This window comes from Chiroxiphia lanceolata, chromosome Z, assembly GCF_009829145.1.
Source record: "Chiroxiphia lanceolata isolate bChiLan1 chromosome Z, bChiLan1.pri, whole genome shotgun sequence".
In the NCBI taxonomy this organism is placed as follows: domain Eukaryota; kingdom Metazoa; phylum Chordata; class Aves; order Passeriformes; family Pipridae; genus Chiroxiphia; species Chiroxiphia lanceolata.
In genome coordinates this window covers 23,987,503-24,008,599 of record NC_045671.1, presented here as the reverse complement: position 1 = coordinate 24,008,599, position 21,097 = coordinate 23,987,503, and the positions used below count along the sequence as shown (strand labels likewise).

Below are 21,097 nucleotides of genomic sequence, written 5' to 3'. Positions count from 1 at the left end.
TGCGCACAGAGACACAACAGCCAAACACAAGTGAAATGGACAGGAATTTTTTAATTTACTTCCACAGGTATCGCATTAGGTTCTGAATAGTAAAGGCTAATACTTTCACAGTTCCAAGACATGAATCAAACTGGAAAATGGGTACCCTTTCCTCTAATCTCACTGTGGCCATTCCTAAAAGCATTTAATGCAAAATCCTCCTTGTATGTCTCCCAGCATAGCTCCTTGGCCCCTTACCTCTGTCTCGTCTCACATCAGATCCTCAGAGGCAGGTCCAAGCGTCACCATGTGAACTGAACATCTGAAAGCACTGCTTTTTAGTGAGGAAATGCTTGTAGTTAACCTTTTGGTTGATGCACCTGGGTACAGGTAGAAGAGCAGGAAGGGATGAAGTTTACAGACCTACAAGGAGAGACACAGTCACTGAAGAGAACTGCTTGCAGCTGCAGTGGGACTGTGAATGCTGTTTCAGCCAACTTTACTGCTGCCTTTCAAAGGCAGGAAGATGCCTGTTACCTTTGGGCCACTTCCTTCCCAGCAAACAGAGCCAGTCCTGTGTGTCAGGGATTGATGCCAAGGCTTTGCATTAATTCACCCTATGGCTGAACTGGACTTTTAACAGCCAGACTTCTCAGCCAAAAGTAGGAAACATCAAGAGAAACAGACATAGAAGCTATTTCTAGAATAACTTGAGTTCTTCCAGCAGTATCAAGAAGATCATGGCTAGGCTTCGTGAACGAAGATTTGGGAAGGCACTATCCACATTTGCTACAGGCACGCTGGTGGCTTATGAGGCCAATACGTGACAGACATATCCGATTGCAAAAGGCACAACAGAAAGACTCCTTAGATGGTGTAATCTGCAAGACACGGTTCTTTCTGCGTTGCCTTTTCTCCTCGAGAGTGATCCTGCGTGTGTTCTCAAAGGAGACAGCTGCGTTATAGATGGCGTGTCTCCAGGCCTCCCGATTGGAGGCCAGAGTAGACCAGTTATGTTGATCAATATGGCCAAGGCTGAGATGTTGTTTCAGGGAGTCCTTGTATCTTTTCTTCGGGGCTCCTCTCTTGCGGCAGCCAGTGGCAAGTTCACCATAAAGCAAGATCTTAGGGAGGCGGTGGTCCTTCATCCTTGAGAGGTGCCCTGCCCATCGCAGCTGCGTTCTCAGTAACATGGCCTCAATACTAGTGACAGCTGCTTGCTCAAGAACAGATGTATTGGTCACATAATCTGACCAGCGGATGTTAAGGATTGTACGGAGGCAGCGTTGATGGAAGCGTTCTAGGAGACGCAGGTGGTGGCGGTAGATGACCCATGATTCGGAACCATATAAGAGAGTAGACAACACTATGGCTTTGTAAACACTGATGTTGGTGCTTTTCTTCAAGTGTTTATTACGCCATACTCTTCTGTGGAGTTTTCCAAAAGCACTCTATGCCTTTGCCAACCTGTTGTCTATCTCTCCGTCAGTCTTACCATCCGAGGAGATGAGGCTACCTAGGTAATTAAACTGCTGGACTGATTTGAGCTCTGATTGGCCAATGGTGATGTGGGGATGATGGAAGACTTCCTGAGGTGCGGGTTGATGGAGGACCTCTGTCTTCTTTAAGCTGACTTCCAGCCCAAAGAGCTCAGCAGCATCTGCAAAGCAGGATGTTTAACGCTGCAGAGCTGCTTCTGTGAGGGCAACAAGGGCGGCATCATCAGCATAAAGCAGCTCCCGGACAAGATGGTTTAAGGTCTTGGTGTGGGCCTTCAGTCGCCTTAGATTGAATAGACTTCCATCAGTACCGAATGTAGATACCGTCCTGATCCTCGAGGTCTGCCGTGGCCCTTTGGAGCATCATGCTAAAGAAGACGGTGAATAGGGTTGGAGCGAGAACGCAGCCTTGTTTCACGCCATTCTTAATTAAAAAGGGCTCAGAAAGTGTGTTGCCATATCTGACTTGGCCGTGCTGATCCTCATGGAGTGAGATGATCATTTTAAGGAACTTGGGGGGACAACCTAAACGTTCCAAAATCTGCCACAGACCTTTTCTGCTCACAGTATCAAAAGCCTTGGTGAGGTCGACAAAGGTTACATAAAGACCTTTGTTCTGTTCCCTACACTTCTCTTGCAGTTGTCTGAGAACAAATACCATGTCTGTAGTATTCCTGTTGGCTCTGAAACCACACTGACTTTCAGGTAGGATTCCTTCTGCTATAGTGGGTATTAGTCTGTTCAAGAGTATTCTTGCCAGGATTTTGCCAGCAATGGAGAGCAGAGTAATACCATGATAGTTTGAGCAATCTGATTTAATACCTTTCTTCTTATACAAAGTGATGATGACAGCATCACGAAGGTCTGATGGTAGTTCACCGAGCTCCCAACAGCGCATCTTGCAAAAATGCTTTTTTTCGTTGTTGCATTTAGATGAATATTGTGTTGGCTAATTTCCATAATTTAAAACTCAATATCATTAACTCTCACCTTTTATCTCTTAGAGTGATTGTAAGTGGCAGATTCACTTAATGTATGACAGTGTAACTGGAAAAAGACAGCAACGTATTTTACAGTCTTGAAAAAGTGCCAGAGCTTTTATATATTCACTGACAGTTAGAATTCAAAGGTGATGACAACATCATGCTTGGATATAGTGAGAGTCAATCATTATCTGACCTGACCTGAAAAAACAAATGCTGATGAATGTGTAGGGGGAGCTCAGTTCAGAGCTGGTATGCACGTAAACCCCTTAATCCGTGCACTTGTGATAAATGCTGTTCATCATTACCAGGTGGAATTAAACTTGACTTGCAGAGGGTATCAGTGAATACAAACACTTTTGGGAACCTCTTAACTATTTCCTGGGGAAGAGCCCAACTTCCACAGTATGAACTGCTTCAGGTGCCAATGTCTTGGAGACAGGAGGGTGCTTCAAGAGAACAGAATTCTAAGGGATTATTTTTTCTTTTCTTTTTTTTTTTTCATTAAGTCTACCCTAGTAGAATTTTAGGCCAGAAATTACATTTCCTGACTTGAGTAAAACAGTCAAGTTAATTTTGTACTTTTCACCTATATCCACTACCACAATCAAAATTTTCATTCCTTTTGGCAATCTTCCTGACATGGCATACCACAATGGCTTACTTCACGATACAGCTAAAACTGGGAGCACTTTGCTTTACAAGGCATTTTAGCCCAAGACAATGAGGTTTTTGGAGTGAAACTGAACACTGCACAGAAATGCAGAGTCCACAGCTTCATCTAACATTTTCTAAAACTCTAGGCAGTCAGTTTCTCTTGCTTACCAGGAAAATGGCACCTAAGCTAACTCTAGGCACTCCCAAATTGCATAATCTGACACTTGTATGGTGTTAGAATGGTCAGATTCCTCCCCAGATTTCTGTCAATCAATGACATTAGAAAACGCAATCACTTAGAAAATGTTAACTCCTATGTGTTCATTTCTGATATACCAGTTCTCTAAAGGGGCAGGAAGTGAGGGGAAGGAACAAAAAGGAATGAATGTTTATTTTCACATTCCTCTTCTTATGATTTTCCAAGTTAAAAAAAAAAAAGAGCACATTTGATGACTCTCCTTGTGTCATTAGTCACCTAAACAACCAGACCAGTTGTTTTAAACCTGTGTATGATAACTGCACATCCAAGACTTCCATCATGCCCAGAACTCTCATTGATTTGTCGAGGGAGAGAGTTCTGTTCCAACCTGGAAAATAATAGTCATGGCTCTCTACCCTGCAAAGCTATATTCATGGCTCCATTATGTACGAATAGGAGGTTAGGCTACAGTACATACAAATAGTGTCTGCATATGAAGCACATTAGCAAGGTACTAGTGCAGCAACGGAGGTCATAGTTTAAAAAACTATTTTTGTGGCAAAGATCTATTGGACATGTTACTAATTAACCTATTTGATACAGCAATAGAGTGGGACTACTGAAGAGGACATTATCAGACAGTTCAGCATACACTTCATCAAAGTCAGACTTTGGAGCATACTCTACATTCATTAGAACTGCCATCATAGAATCACAGAATCTCAGCATATCTCATATTGGAAGGGAGCACCAAGTTCAACTACGTGCTCCTCAAAGGACTACCTAAAACTACTGCCAGGAGATGTAAGCAAGAGTTACATGTATGATCACTAACTCCCTGAAGAAAGCACAATTAGACTGATTTTGGTCAACTCAGTGGTAAATAAAAATTACATTCTTGGTAAAACTGAAATTAGAAACCTCTTCCTGTTCCAAAATCTGTCCTGGCAATATGTCTTGTTTCTCCACTAGACAAGAATTTAATCCATGAGATACAGGTAAGCATGTATAAATAAGTGAACTGGATTTTCTGTAAAATTAGATTAAGTTCTGGAAAATGTTTAAAGCAGTCATCCATTTTCTCTGCTTCATCAGATTGATTTGTTTATCTCTAGCACTGTGTGTATTTTAAAATCATGAAGACAAGAACACATTATTTTGACTTTGCTTTCCAGACAACTGTTTGAACTGGGGCAAGAGATGGCAGATCAACAGATCTGAAAATGACCCAAAAGCCAGTTTTGCCATGCCAAAGGGAGATCCAACTTGCAGTAATTCTGTTGAACAAGAAATCCACACAGGTCCTAAGTGAATGAGGAATTCATTGGGAAGTTTGCGCTGGTGTTCTTTACTGTGTGTGACCCAGTCTCAGGTCACTGGGTGGTTGCATGTGTGCAGCACAGCTCAGCTCCCTGCTACACAGGACAGCCTGTACCCGCTGTCTCTGAGAGTGTATGCATTTTTCTGTTTAATTTTTTTTTTTTTGCAGCTACTGCTGCTGTTTGCTGTCAGTCTGGTGTCAGAGGGAAGACCTTATTTTCACAGTAATTTGGCTCGTTGGGTGACATACCTCTATAACTAGTGTATAGAATGCAGGTGAGAGAGCATCCACACATTACATGCTAAGTGAGGAGTGAGAAGAAAAGTTGGCCAGAGCGGTGCAATAGTAAAAACTGACTGATCTCAAAGGGTGGAGTGCCTTGTTTAGGACCACTGTTTTAAGATATGTCTCCCCTCAACAGAGATATTTCACCTGCCCTTAGGTTACTGTGATACTATGTTATCACATAGTACCTGCAGCACTGGACCAAACCAGATCTGAGAGAGCTCACAGAAACTTCTTGGCAGTCCAAGTCACTAAGTCAATGTAGGCCAAGTGAGAATGGCTTCAGTGGGTCCCTGTTTCAAAGGGAAAAGTTGTTGATAAGAATTTAAGGTGAGAAGGAGAAAGGACACAGACTAACAGAACTGTTTAGATCCCCTGAAGGAAGGCATTGAGGTGTGTTTCTCTGTCTTGTCAGATAGGTCTGAACTGACAAGGGTATGAAGGCACTAGCTTAGAACTTGCTCCAATACCATTTAGAAAGCATCCCTTTCACTATGCTGCCAGGATTGTTTGCAAGATAAAGCTCAAAGGCTTTTATTGCAGTTGGTAACTATTTTTCAGTTCCAGTAAACTGCTTGAACATGGTCCTTTGGTGCCTCCCCATGATGCTTCGCATGGCTGAGAGAGAGGCCACTTCTCACCCAAACAGCAAAGGGTCCAGCCTTCGCAACCTTTGCAATACCAGCGAAGGCAGATCACCTTGGGCAAAGCTTTCTTCCAGTCAGCAGGAAAAAACTCGAGTGGGCACCAATGCTGCTCACATCAGCAGCCCCCAAGGGTTGAGCTATCCTGTCCTCCCTGCCTTAATTTACCAATCTAGATTGTTTTCCTGCTGAAGTTGAAGTGTGCAGCATTTCTGGATGAGCACAAATCACAAGTAAAACAGGAGAGGAGTAAAACAGCATAATGAAATTTTATTCTGAAAATATGGCAAGACTCTAAGGCACTTCAAACATTTCAATACTCATGACTAAAGTGAATGTGACAAGGTAATAGCATTCCATAAATACGCACTGAGAACTACGCTCAATTCCACTCAAGGGGAATATACAACTGGTACCTCTAATTTTATTCTCCAATAAACGTGTATGGAGCTTATAGACTGACACAGTTAATAAAAATATGGTAACAGGACATGTAATTCTTCATCTAGATTTTAATTATTAAGGAATATAAAATGTTGAAAATACTGTGCGAATTAATTTTATAGACACTAGTATCTTTTATATAAAAAGTTATACATTATCCCCAATTAGCAACAACTTATTTAGTGAACTTCAGACCTGACAAAAGGCTCTATCCCCAATACCTACCCACTCACCCACCAGCTCAAGATCCACGGAGTTGACTATATAAGCAACTGCGACTTCTGAATTTCAAATAATTAAAAACATGAAAATCATGTTGGAATGAAATCTATGAAAAGTTTACTGTGATAAAGTCTAGGCACAGTAAATATATTTTAGAATGACTAAAAAGAAGCCACTGGGACACCCCTGCATGGATAGCTTTAGAAGTCTTAGGGCGCACATAACACAGGAGAGGATAATCTACAGCAAAGAAAAACAGGATTTATGCCAGTGTACAGAATTATGAGTATGTGAGCAAAAGAACAGAAAGGTTCTCTGCTGAGCACTACTTAACTACAGGCTTACTTCAAGTTTACAGTTTTCTCTCTTTAGCACTAGATCTCTGCTTTCACTTTGCTGGTGAGTTCAGGCACAAGACAATTACATTCAGTATCTGTCTCAGTAAAACAGTAACATTTAGCAGCTTACAGATGGCATAGAGATTTTTTACAGATATTCATGCACTACTACTCAAACATGCCTCTGTGGGTGGGACCAGGAGATGTCCTTCTGCTAAGCCTAGGAGTGCCCTAGAAAAGAAGAACAATTAATCAAAGACAAATTATTCCAGCCAGCTGCTAGTGAACACAACACTCAAAATTACTCTGTTCAATTCCTTGCCTTTAATTGTACAGATAAATCTTTTTTTGACTTTTTTTTTTAAATTTTAGGAAGAACAGTGACAGCTATCATACAGCCTACATGCACTAGAGTGCATGTTTTTTAGACAGTGAAATGCTTAGCAGCAGTTCATCAGAAGAGCGAGTCAGGGCTAGAGAAGGGGTAGGTAGTTGCCAGAACACCTAGGACAGCTCTAATGCCAGAAACAGCTATCTTTGGGTGACCAGGTCAATAATTAGCATTACAATAATACAACAGCATCCTATCCACAAGGCAGTGTCAGTGAACCTTACTAGTGAGCTATCTGTATCTCTAAATAAAAGGGAGGAGGAGGAGGAGGAACAAGAGGAGGAGGAAGTATCCCTCAGCCAGCCTTCAACCTTCTGCAGTCAGTCTGCATTTTAAAAAGTACAGTCCCCTTACCAGCACAAAAATGATCCTGTGATTAAACTTGAAATTTCATGTGCTGTACTGCTGTATAGCTACCAGGGGGTTAATTTCTTGTTTACATTTTACTATTATGTTCAGGAGCAGTAAGTTAAAACATAAACTACAGGAGGTTGTATACTAACCGGTGATGGGGTTTTGGAAAAGTTGACGTGCGCATAAAGGAGAACTGCTATGTCCTTATGTCCAGCTTCCAGGGCTATTGAAAGTGCTGTGCTGCCATCCTGAGAGAAGAAAGGAAGAAACAGGAGAATTAGTGCTTGTATGCATTAACAGATCTCTTAAAAGTCCCATCAGCCCACAGAGAAGGGAAGTTATGAAGTGGAGGCCCTGGTATTCATACAGACAGTTAGGTTAATTTAGAGTCTTGTTTCATTTCTTTTATTATAAGCCTTGCACTGCTGTTTTATGAGGTAGTCCAATTGTCAGAGGCCTAATAATTTCTCTCAATGAGTACTCTTGATTACTGCTGAGGAAGAATAAGCACACCATTATCATAATAACGTTACATGTAGTGCTGTGTAAGACCAGTGATTTCAGAAGATTGGGCTGTCTGAGAGAAACTACAATGTCAGTAACAAGTGGAAGAGAAGATAAGGGAGGGATAAATGCTAATCAAATATAATGATAATTGCTGTATTACAATGATAATTGTGTTAGAGGCCCCATTAACACTAGGAGAATTTGCACTCATAATTCCAAATGTTCCTTAAAGGAAGTCTAAATATAATTTCATGGTTAAATACTGTCACCTCAGTTTCTCAGAAGATATTATTGCTTTCAGAAACCACAGTTGTTGAGGGTGCTAGAAGCAAAAACTGGGTTTACTGAAAGGATAATTTATTGATCTGCAGTTTTTCCTTTAGACCATGTTTGGTCCAGGAAGAAGTAGATGTCAGGCATCCCCTGGCTTGCTGGCTGGTTCCCTGCCTGCCTTTTGGCTCTTGCACACAGAAGTTTCTACAATAATGTCCGTATTTGAAATGTGCTCTCACAGGGATGGACCACATATTCCAGCCACGGCCAGAGCTCTGGTATTGGTATTGGAGAGGTTGGCTCAAGTTTTTAAACTGTAAACTCTTTTTCCAGCACAGGACATGACAGACAGCATCCACATGGAAAATCTCCTTATGAGACTACAGGAGGCAATTATACATAAAGCAGACAGGGAGCTAGAATAGCTGTCCACTACAATGCAATATAATGCACTACAAATGCACAACACTCCACAGGCAACACAAGTGCTTAAAGAGAGATGCTGAATCACAGTCAGAATGGAACACATTAGTAGGATGATGCTCAGCTTACTACTGATCACGCTGACTGGAAAAGCCTCGCTGTGACATTCAGAATAGCTAGGGGAATGCTAAAACTCTCAAAATCTCACAGCACAGACAACCCCAATATAAAATGAATAAGCAGCAGTCAAACTGTGCTTGAGAAAGAGTGTGAAACTGGCTACAGGAATACTTAAGTGTCATGTCCCCATAAAGATTTTTAAATTATTGACTTCATAACTAAGAGTGCTAACAGCATCCTGGCTGCAGTTATCTAGATTGCCCCAGAAGTGTTTGTTACACTGAAGTCTTCTTACATTTTCTCCTCAGGCCAGCTGTTACACACTGCTAGTACTATCAGACAGCTGAGCTGCCTCCTGCAGCAGGTCAGTGAATGAAGAGAAATGATGTCTCTGCCTCTCTGCAACAGATTCAACAACCAGCCACCCACTGCCCTCCAAAATCCCAAACCATTGCAGTGGGTAATGCAATAGGAAGAATGGAAAAGTACCCAAGAAATGTCATTAACAAGAATACAGTACTGGCAAGAGATCAACTAAGTCAACATTTTCAGGCTTGAGAATTCTACAGATCAAATTGTCTGCTGACAGTGTAGGCTGCGATGATCCTTGCAAACAAAAAATATACAAGTGTCTCACTTGGCACGGAAGTCACAGTCTGTATCTCTTTATTGTCAGGACAACAGAGCTTCGCGACTGAGACCAAATCTGTACTCTCAAAAGTCATTGTGTTGATACAGTGTGAACGTTATATCAAGAGAACTGATATTTGCCACAGGCACAGAAAAGCAATACAGAAAGCCTCAAAGTCACCAGATAAGGTCCTAACTGAAAATGGGAAAACTCCTGTGAAAGGGAGAAGGAATGTATGAAAGGAAGATGTTTTACTATGAGCTAACAAATACTTTTTTCCGTTCTGGCCACTAAATACCTACAGCTAACCACAGAAATGGCTACCAGGTAGGTCTGTTAGAAAAGTAAAAATACTAGCCAAATAATCACAGCACTTACTACCATTAAGCAGAAGATTCATGTGGTTGGTACTTTAGCACTCTCTGAGTCAGAGAATCACCTAAGCAGATTTTAGTAGTACAGTCTGGAAAGGCAACTCACATTGTCCTCCAGGGTGCCATTACACCCAGGCTGAGCCAGCAGAAGTTTAACAATCTCCACATGTCCATGCTCACTAGCACACATCAGAGCTGTAGAGCCCTCATCATCCTGGATATTGACATCTGCACCACAGGCCAGCAAAGCTTTAACCATGTCTATCCGACCATGACTCACAGCTAGCATCAGTGCAGTCTGACCAGCCTGCATGAAGAGAAGAAGAAAACCCAAATAAATACAGAGACAATCACTGACAAAGCATGAACACATTTTTTTGACACTATGCTTCTTCTGGGGAAAAGAAATCATTATCTTAAACAGTACTCTCAAGGCTTGGATTGCCATTATTTAAATACCTTTTTGCATCAAATATCCCACATTCACTTAGCTATTTATTGAATTAGTGAAAGATATCCAAACTATTTCCAGACATCTACAGTTCTTTGGAAGGAGCTAAATGCCACATAATTTCTAAATGCCTCCTAAAATTCAGTAATAGTTCTTTCATATAATATTCAACCTTCATTTTTAGAAGAGGTCCAGACCTGAGGCTCAACTGTTCTTCCATGGCTCTGTTTTGTACAAAGCAATCAAAAACATACACACAAAAACCACAGATGGTGAAAGCGAATGTGCGCAAAAGCTGAACTGACAGAGCAGGGATGGGAGCGTGGAAGGAAACATAAAAGGTCACAGGAATGCAAACTGTGCCTCGTGAACCATTTGACTGACCTGGCTGGCTTTAGCATTCACGTCCCCACAGCTGAACAGTTCCTCCACTATCCTCATGTCCTTCTCCGCTTCCACAGCTGCAAGCGCAGCAAGCATGATGGGGGTATAACCAGCCTTGTTCTGATGATTTACGTTACAGACATCTGCAGAGGGATGACATAATTTCTTTGGAAAGCAAGAACCCAAAAAGCAGTAATTGTGCTAATCAACTGAATAAACTGTTAGTAGAGCAGCCTATAAAAAGAAAAAGCAGCAACTGCTTTCATAATGGAAGCAATTCAAGGGAAAGTGGAAAAATAAAAAATAAACAGGGGAGCTCTTGAGCCTGAGAAAGAAAAGAATTCTTTTCTACTATATGTATAGGGCTTTCTTTGTATGTTTGTTTTTTCTTTTGTAAAAGCAAGTGGTCTGAAATCTGACATGGCCATCAGGGTCATGGTTCTGCCACCAGAAATACCATCAGGAGAGTCCTTAAGCTCTTCTCCTGAGGGCATCCACACTGCAAAACAAAAACAGTTCAGCAACATGGTCAGTTGAAAAGTTATTTTTCCTCAGCACAAACATTTTCCTGTAATTGGCGTTATTTTGAAAATCTGCAAGTGTACTTCAACATGTTTTAGAGTTGCCAAAAAAACCCCTTTAAATTAAAGGCTGCTTCCAGTTCTACAGCGTATCTGACTGTGAGCAAAACTACTCTGGGAACAAATACAGGCAAGTGCTCTGACCATGAAAGCAACTGACAAGAGTTCTCCTTTTTGTTCAAATCTTACCTCCAGTCTCTCTCTGTTCCTAAAATTCTGCAGAAGTTCATCAAGCTTATTGGTTTACCAGGGAGCAGGGTTTTCAGTGTGCTTATCTTATTGAAAAGCAGGGACTCAGACTTACATAAACAGTATCTCTAGATTAGGGGTTGAATTGCACCACAATTGCAGAAATGTTCCAAGAAATTCTATGGATTTATTGCCAAAGGATTTTCTTTTTCAGTGAAAAGAACATTTCAGAAGCAATACAAGTGCAGATGTAAGAAAATGCACATTTTTAATGTTTCATAGACATCAGTGATGTTACCTTACTACTTTTAGACTACTTTATCACTTCCATGAAGCCACAGAACGCTCTTGCTACATGCATTACATCATGAGTAATGAATAATTTTTAGAAGTGATGTGTTCCTACCCTGACTAGATTACTTCAGCAGAGTGTGTTTTCTGAGGTCACATTCCAGCTCCTTTTCTATATGGCTAATGAACAAAACTGTTCTCCTACTTGTCCTCTTGTTTCTCTGCTTGGTGATATGGAGGATTCTCTGATCTCGTTCTTTCTTCCCACCAAACACACAGACACAGAGTCTTGGACCAACAATCTGCCTGTGATATAACCACACTGCAAAGCTGATCACAGTGACCATTCAGACACAGTCCAGAGGAAGACTGCTGAAACCTGAAGGAATCTGCCTGTTTGAAAACATTTTCCAAGTGCTGGCACAAGTAGTTCTCCCGCAGGGGACTACCTGGCACTAGTCACGGTTGTATTTTACAGTTAACCCCTGGCGTCCACAGGCGTACACTAGCTGCTGGAACCTACAGGAGGTCCTGACTTCCAGCAAGAGATGAGCATGTTCCTGCTACCCTGAGATACCTAGGGAAGGGAGGGGCAGTTCCCTCCCACCACCGCTGTGCTGCAGAGCCAGCCTGCTGCATTTCACTGTGCTCCTGACATTCCCTGAATTCCCCTGCCATGACTCACTCTACCCAACAGGAAGAGGGCCTTCAAACAGGACCAGAGATTTCAAAGTGCTCACTTTGCTGCTAAGGAAATCTCTGCATGTGTGACAGATGTGCTGGGTTTTGAAATCTGGGATTTGCATCATTAATATCCTTGTTTATCTGGTGCTACCCTTCTGGATTTATGAATATTGCTTGGCTTACACTCCAGACATGTTATTGGCCTAGTTAACCTTTCACAATCAACTGTGACAGGTTTTATAACTAGTTTAGAGAAACCAACTTAACTCAGGGAGCAAAGAAGGAGCTTAAACAGATCACATCCTGCCTAGGACCATTTCCAATGTGATACCTTCTGCTGGCTGCCATCTGGCACATTGCATGTGGGGAGCAGATGCTCTGGAGTCTCTCCTTGGTCACTACCCTCTCTGCAAGGGGATTGAGAAAAGGAAGCAACAACAAAAGCGACTACATGAAGCATCATCACATTGCTTATGGATCAGGAAAATGCTCTTCTGTGACAGAATGCCATACTGCTCCAGTTTCTCAGAAAGGCAGCAGAGATGTGTCAAGGTGGTGGCCAAAAAAAGGTTTTGCATCACTTTAATAAGGTAAAACTAGACTGGTCTGAGTGTTTAAGATGGATGTTTATACCTCAATGAATCTTCCTCCTCCAGCACCCTACACCTGACTGAGCAGCAGCTGCACTGCCTCCAGAGAAAACTAGTGCTAGAGGCTGGTGTTGCTGAGCTTTGAACTACAGTCCAAAAAGTCCGGGATCTAACTGTAAGTCTCAGACACCGGCCAATTCTGTATAATTTACCTGAGTGTTTTTATAACTTTTTCAAGAAACATCATCACAAAAGCTAGTGCTAGAAACAAAGATTCCAGATTACTCAAGTGGGCCACCATATAACTGTTAACAGTTAAAACTTTTCAGTTTCACCTATGAGAATTGCAAAAACCAATAATAATTAAAAAAAAAATAAGCAAACCTGTTAACCTACTTGCATCCAGAAGAAGCTTTACAATTTCAAAGTTAGAATGTGAGACACTGTAATGCAGAGCTGTGTTTCCATTTCCATCTGCCATATTGATGATATGCCTGAGGACAGCAGGAGAAATCTCTTCAAAAGCAGTTATGTAGTCTCCAACCATTTCAGGGACAGCAGACTTCTGACTTGAGACACGAAACCACTCATGCTGGATGGTATTTAAACAAAACCTCTGCCAAAACCAAAACAGAAAAATTTACATATGGGCAATCTGTTTAAAGGATTTTCCATCCCACAAGTCAACAATGCAGGTCAAGCCTCTTTTAGTCCAATGTGTGAAGAAAGCATTCAGCTCACAAACAAGATGACAGACTGAAGCTTCCCCTCTGACTAAAGCCTTCTTTAAAACTAATTGTTTACTTCCTCTCACTTCACCTGATTTTCAGGAATTATTCCCCTCTGAGGACATGGATGAGATTACTCCCAGAATTAATCTCATCCTCTCAGAATTAATCAAATACTGGTGAACAGAAAAAAAGACTTGGAGTAACCATTTCCATCAAATACTTAACTAAGTTTATGAATCACTAATAAACACAAGACGGAGAACAGGGAAAATGCACATTTCTGACTGGACTTAAAACAACAGCATGCTAAGTCAATTAGGCCCAGTTTTGAGGCACAAATTATCAAATGCCTCAAGTATATGAGAACTGGCTGGACAGCAGTTCTGCAGGAGAAGAGCTGGGTATTAAAGATGATTACAAACTGAACCGAAGACAGCATCATCATAGTATAATGAAAAAGGCAAATACTGTTTTGGGGTGAATAAACATATTTATAGCTCGCATAGCATTTGATGCAGTCTCTTCTCTGCCTATTGCTGTGAAGGCAACAGCTGGACTACTTTGTCTGGTCTGATCACTGATGACACAAAAGATTTGGCTGAAACAATTTCAAAGGTGAACAGCAAGAAAGATAAGAAGTCAAGGAAATCTGACCTATGGGACAGACAGGAAGGACTGGAGATGCTGTGCTGAAAGAACTGCTGGGGAAAGGAACACTGTAACATTTTCACAGCAAAAGACTGTTGCAGTAAGAAAAGAAAGAACATGTTCTTCACCTGAAGGATGGCTGGCTGTCGTAGCAAGAGATTTTAGCTGCAATGAGAAGATGCAGGCTACACATTCAGGATAAACTTTCACATTGGTATTGACTAGGGGTGAAGGAGTATGAGCCTCTTAGGCCAGGTAACTTATCTGTTGGGAAAAATGTAGGTAGAGCAGATCTTGCTGTGAGCCAAGGAGGCTTCCACAGTCACCACCAGCTCTGACTTTGAGAGGCAGTTTCTGTAACCCGGAAGGACCACCATATACAAGGTGGCCAGTAAATTCAAGGACAGTTTTACAGAGAAGACACTCAGAAAGCTTATCTAGCCTCTAGGGAAAACACTGCAGTAGCTCTAGAGGTGGCGCGTGTCCGGTAAAGGGAGAATATTCTACCATACGTCAGTACTGCATATATAACTGTACTACAGAAACACATTTACAGAATGAAAACTGACAAGGTCCAGCTATTTGAGTTGGATCACATGTATTGTGAACACACAGAATTGAACAAAAAAGTGGTCATAAAGCAACACAATATAATTTTTTTTTTTTAATTTTAAGCGCTACTGAGTGCAAAATACCACTAAGAAATTATTTCTAGTCACAGCATCACACACATTATTAAGTAAATAGCACACTGCTTTTTATTCACGTAATCCATCACATTCCAAAATAAGCAATCCACAGCTTTTCCTGGTGTAATCAGAAACCATAAGAGCTGAGTATGCTGGAAGAGGTTGGGACAACTTATATGGATCCTTAGCTGTACTGACATTTAATCTGTTTGGACAAGAATCCTTTATCAGCAGACAGACAGAGAACAAGAGCTGATGAGTCTGTAGTTTCCACCTACAAAGCACTACTTGTGCTGGAAGACACTTTAAGCACAAGAAAGAAAAACGTAAATTCAAATTACACTTCCAAGGCAGAGATCATCATGTGGTTATGCCATTTTTGATGCTTACAACTCCAACAGGGCCTAAAGCATTTGTTGTTTGAATGCCTAAACTACTCCTGAAGGACAGATACATGATTAAAAACTGTCACAACTGTATTGAACAACCTTTCAAAACATTCCCTGGACCACAAATGTCAGAACCGGACACAGACAATACTACTGTGTCATACACACAACATAACTGTCTTTAAGAAGCTGCAGATGCTCTACAGTAGAGGAGATCAGTGGATTGTTGCCTTTTACATCACCACACAACTGTAAGAAATGCAAACTTCAGTTTCATATCACTAAGCAGTGTTCCTTTGCTTTCAGATCGCCCTCACAAAGCAGCATAGGTAATTCCTATATGAGGCAAATACAAACAAGACCCCTGTGCTTAGAAGGAGGTAGATCACCACAGTTTCAGAATAATGAGCTTTTGTCATAGGAAGTAACAGTCTTCTTACGGCATATAGTCTCCTAATGTGAGGCCTAAGAGCTGCCCACAGCAGTGCTAAAGCGACACTTACAAAAATAACACAGGAATACACAGATGTGTTGAAACTGCACTTTCACATTACTATTTTTATGTGTGTGCCTTGCGTGACAACACCCAAGTGCACAGAGCACAAGTACATTCTCTGGACAAAAGTCTCCTGATAGAAAGAGCTTTGTGACCGTCGCAGGAAAGATGAAATCCTCTTCTGCTTACCCACTGCAATGCTGGTCCTGCAAAACCACAAGTTATCCTTCCCTCAAGTTTTCTATTGCATCTCAGAGAGAATTTTGTCTGTATTGCTTACCACATCTTTGTTGGTTAATGTCTTGGGGTCATCAATGTTGTTTCTCAGCAAGTGACAGGCAGAAAGCATCTTTTCACTTAGCTCGTATCTGAGGGAGACAGCAACATATACTGCATGTTTCAATTTTTCTCTTAATGTTTCAGCATAGAAACATTTCTCTTTCTGAAAGTTCTCTGGGAATTAATGTTTCCAGGCAAGCAATCTGCCATGCAGAAGCCACTCTGGCAGCTCTTCTCTACTCATAGTAGTGCTGAAAATAAGGTCTGTGCCTGTCCCACATGTCACTGCGGCCAACCATCTCTGCCTATAACCTGCAGAGAGGATGATGGTAGAATTTTTTAGGAAAATTCTCCCAGAAAGCAGAGAAACTAAGACACTCTGTGTGTAAGGTGGGCATTTTAGCCCTCCTGGGTTACATGCCAGCTGCTAGTGCTTCCAGAGCAATGAAATGCTCCACTGCAGCATGGACCGTGTCCATGCGTAGCCATGTGCCCTGCTCCTTCCCCTCAAAGGGCACTGCCAGGGCAGTCAGCTTGCAAAGAACATGTTCCTCAAGTACACATGGCTATCTAAGCTGTCCTGGTACTCCTCTTCACAACCACCCCCTGCTACGATAAATGTAAATTAGAGAGCTCTTTAGAGAAACTGCCCATCTTTCTATGCCACCTGTAAAATAACAAGCCATCCTACAGCTTAGGATAAAGCAAGCTCAGAGCACTTCAAAAGACACAGCTCCAAGGCCTCCAAGCTCTTAATTATTAATTTCTGCATCTCTTTTATTTAGCAGCTGGCAATTACAGAGAACTTGATGCTAAGCTACACCTTCAGTGAAACATGACATTAATTTTGTTTTAGCTCTTTTACTGTTATTATTCCACCTACATAATTTTCCAAGCTAGCACACTTGTAAACCACTGGCAAAACCATTAACTATAAAATATCCCTTCCCTGTTTATGTTTATACTTCCTTTTACCATTTACTAATGAAGAATCAGTAAAAACTCATGACAATAGTTTGCTTTCCGTATACCAAAACAGAAAAGCCTTGTCTGTCAAATCCTATCTTACACAGTCCACTACTAGCAATTTGAAAAGCAGCTTAAGACATGAAATGCTGAAGAAGTGTGTGATAGTGACCTTTGAAGTACAGTACAGTATGCAATCTCACATGAAGCATATGATCTGAGGGCTGGACAATGTCCTTGCTTCTGTACCCCATCCTCTTACTGAGCAGTACCAGCCATGGCTGAGATGCCGTGGAAGGTGCAAATGCAAGATGTACTCCCAGCAGGCCGCTGACCTGGTGTGCATGGCTCCAGACTCATTTGCTTGCTCGTTTTACAGACCAGGCCATTCACAAGGCATTGCCAGCTCCCAAACAAGTGCCATTTGTGTCCCGGGAGAGCCTCTGCTGGGTGAGCCACCTGGGTCTCACTGTTAATGGACCATTTAAAGTCACTGGGATCAGCTGCCAGAAAGGACACCCTCTGACACCTTCTCCATGCTCACACATGGCCGTTTTGTCATGAAACTGCCTCTGACTATCCACTTGAGCAGGAGGGAAGCGGGCAGCAGTCAACCAATGATGGGGCTGATGCTTTCTCCACCAGCATGAGCAGAGCCCACTGCTCACCCCATGCCACGAGGCAGCAGTGACCTCCTCAGAGGCACTCTGGAGGGGTCAAGAAGCCTACCTCTCTCTGATTTCCACCTCCTCGGCCTCACACTCTGGGAGAGGACTGTCCTTCTCTGCCCCCACGCCACAGACCTCTGCAGTGTGTGGGGTGGGCTGCTTCTCCTCTGTGTGCCGGTCACAGGGGTACTCGTGGCCCTCGCACTCCTCCTCTGAATCTGAGGAGGAGCTCTCCTCCGAGCTGGAGTCATCGCTGGATGTGGTCTCGTACCTGTGGGAAGAATGGGCAGGGGCAGGGGTGCTTGCTCAGTGCCATTCAGCAGTGGACAGTACCTGCTTGCACTGGTGCCAGTGGAAAAATGTCTTGCAAAGGCTTAGTCCTCCTGTTTTCCTCAGAGATCTTTTCTACTCACTGAATTCAGTGTCAAGGCTAACTGATAGCTGTCATTAGTATGTACACAGTGTGTAATGAAAGAAGAACAGCCTTTTTTAAACAAAAGTCTTAACAGTCTGTCAGACATTGTCTTATCCCCAAAATGAAATTACTTCGTTCAGAGTAAATTGTGTTGTTGCCTTACTAGTCAGATATAAGGAGAAGATAACAAACCTGTGGTAACACTCCCTCACTATAAATAATGATACTTTTAGTCAATATGTATGAAATTAAGTAATTGGGATATTTAGGCTATATACTGCACAAAGCATTTGTACTAAAGAAAAACTAATCTGAGGAAAGGGTTAGAAAAGCTATATAAAACAATTTGATGAAACCATTTTCAAGTTCTTTGCAACATTCTGCAAGGGCAAGGTATTTTAAAAGATGAAAATTCTCCATACTGTTTTCTGTATTTGTGTAGTAAAGTTTCTGTATTTATCTAACACAAAGCCAGAAAAATTAATTTTTGGGCAATGCCATCTCTTGCTGTATTGTTTAATTTCACAGTGTTGTGCTTGTCAGCTGCCAAACATATTTACAAGTTTTCCTTAATAAAGCATTGCCTGAAGAATGTCCCCGTGGCTGAACTCGTTTTATTTTCCTGAGTTAAATTTGGCAGCAATCTCATATATGATGCCATATATCACTTGACTGCACAAGAGGATTAAGAGGAGCTCAGCTGTCTCGTTCTTCCTTCTGATGCCTACACTCAGCAGATGCACCTCAGCCTAAAGGACAGGCCAAAGCTATGCATGTGCTCCTGGGTTCTTCCTGTCCTACCCGCTGTGAAAGCAGTACAGTGCTATAGTGACAGGTGTTTTGGAGACAGGTCTCTTACCCGCCATTAATGCCAACAAACTGAAGGTTCTTCTTGGTGTTGATCAAATCCTTCTTCCCATCCCTTTTCTTCATGATAGATTTAAGCGTGTTTTCATTATTGGTACATACTGTTAAAGAGGGAGACAAAGCACACATATTAGTACAAATCTGTAGCCAGCTTTGCAGCAGCTTTAGACAATTTTTTGTAACAAACAGTTCTCTGTTTAATTTACCAACTGAAGCTGAGTTTTCCAATATTTTTTACATGGTGTGAGATGCATATTGGAAATATCGAAGAACAGTTCCAAAATCAACTCTGGAAACCAGTGTAGCCCAGATTTCCCATCTTCCAACATGCTGTTAATCTTTATGATGTTTTAGAAAACTTTAAGAAAAGACATGAGTTTTTTGTTTTTCTTCGCTATTTGTGAAAAACTTCTAATGCTGAAATGGGTTACTCTGCTCTATTAAGAAAATCTTAATTCTTGGTGTCAGAGAGCAGCAGCTCTTTGCCAGAATGAATGCATTAGTACAGACAGCACATTTAAACAATACAGAAAGCATATTTAACAATAAACTATTCAACGGGGTAGGGAGGTTCAATCAAGGCTGGTTTTTCAGATTTTAGTATTCATTGAAACAACTTTTAAAGCAATCTCTAAGCGTAAGACAGGTAAAATATTCATACAAATTTAAGTATTTAAAAAAATAATTATTAACTCATTCTCTTTCAGTACATTTTTCTTATGAAGACACTAAATGATATTTCACTGATGCTACAATCTGCCATTTAAAACCTAACCACTATCTGCAGACACAGGGTCTCAAATTGTGACTTCCCCTGTAGCTGCATCTTTGCCTGCTTTTACATTTTTGGTAATACTGAAAAGCTTTTTAAACTATTTCATACTCAGACTCCACCAGAATGATGAAAGGTGAATGTGAGTCAGTTATTACCATAAAGGCCTGAGGCAAGCTGGTCATCTGTCAGGTTAATTGGAGCAAGAGTTTTATCCTGAGAAGAAAAGGACTTCCTTCCCCGAACAGTTTCCACCAGGGGAGTCTTCCTCTCCTCCTGAGCAGGTACAATGTCCTGCTCCAATTTCAGAGTTCGCAAATTTGAAGTTAAGTGGGTGTTTGCAAGTTGACCATGTGGGATGTACTCCAAAGTAGCACCTGCCAGAAAAGACAGTAAGCATCATGGAGAGGAGTCAGACCAAAGTATTTCTGCCAATGTTGTGATCAACAGGCAGAAAAAAACCCAAACTGGAAAAGAAAGGGCAACCCTTGTGCTTTAAAATACTCTTTTCTAAGGACCTGATACGGAAAAGACCACGACTGCTTTCAGAAAATGCAAAAAAAAAGCTGTGAGTTCTTCTTTTGGTGAAAATATACAATACAAGGAAAAACTATAAAGATATTGGCTTTAAAATGCATGAAAGGAATGGTGCTTCCTTTTCCTTCTCTTTCGGTATCAACAATGACCCCAGCTCCTGCCACCCTTGCTCAGGGTGGGCTCACTGAGCTGCTCCTCACTGACATGCCTGAACAGCACAGCACATTCACAGCTTCTTTGCACGGTCTTTCTCCAAGAGCAGTAAGCTTTTTATTGAACTTGTTTATTAGGGAATGTAATTTTCCATGAAACCTGAAATTTTTCAGGAAATTTTCCTTTCTGCCACCACTCTGACTAATTCTGAAACCTATATGCTTAACCAAGTTACTGAGACAACTGCAATAAACTCACAACAACTACATGTCTTTCTTTCCTTTTTTTTCCCCTTTCTTTTTGACAGGATTGTACTGAGCTAGTAGTTGTATTTAAATCAAATTCCAAATGTTTGGGTTATATTTTTTCCCCTCGTTGATTTGCTGGCATTCACTCATTTTTTCCCTTTGTGTATTTAAAAGGCAGTGCTAATTACGCACAGACTTTTACAGATTCCCCTGGAGTTCCTCCAGCTGTGCTATTACAAATGCTCTACAAATCTGCACAAATGCTTTTGTTTGTGGAACACACTGGGGGTTTTTTTTACACACATATTCCTCCCTAAGTGATCTTGTTAGATTCAATCACATGTGCCTCCATATTTTTCTGCCTTTGTATTTATCAAGAATTAAGCCACAGCCTCCACATTGGCATCCACATGAATGACACTGTA

At 41.5% G+C, this 21,097-nt stretch overlaps 1 protein-coding gene across 8 annotated transcripts in view; it reads right to left on the bottom strand.

The window, feature by feature from the left end:
* Positions 1-5,817: 5,817 nt before the first annotated feature.
* The window catches only part of KANK1 (KN motif and ankyrin repeat domains 1), a 129,840-nt gene continuing 114,560 nt past the window's right edge, over positions 5,818-21,097 (bottom strand). For 5 of the 8 annotated variants that reach the window (XM_032675371.1, XM_032675370.1, XM_032675369.1 and 2 more), the window contains 9 exons: positions 19,893-20,111; positions 18,955-19,063; positions 17,742-17,951; positions 16,048-16,135; positions 13,199-13,430; positions 10,480-10,622; positions 9,751-9,951; positions 7,466-7,564; positions 5,818-6,802 (listed from right to left, as the gene is read on the bottom strand). In XM_032675371.1, coding sequence (XP_032531262.1) covers positions 6,740-6,802; positions 7,466-7,564; positions 9,751-9,951; positions 10,480-10,622; positions 13,199-13,430; positions 16,048-16,135; positions 17,742-17,951; positions 18,955-19,063; positions 19,893-20,111 — 1,364 coding nt within the window. In that variant the 3' untranslated portion in view covers positions 5,818-6,739. The remainder of the gene's footprint in view (positions 6,803-7,465; positions 7,565-9,750; positions 9,952-10,479; positions 10,623-13,198; positions 13,431-16,047; positions 16,136-17,741; positions 17,952-18,954; positions 19,064-19,892; positions 20,112-21,097) is intronic. The other 3 variants (XM_032675372.1, XM_032675368.1, XR_004354457.1) reach the window with 2 other exon arrangements.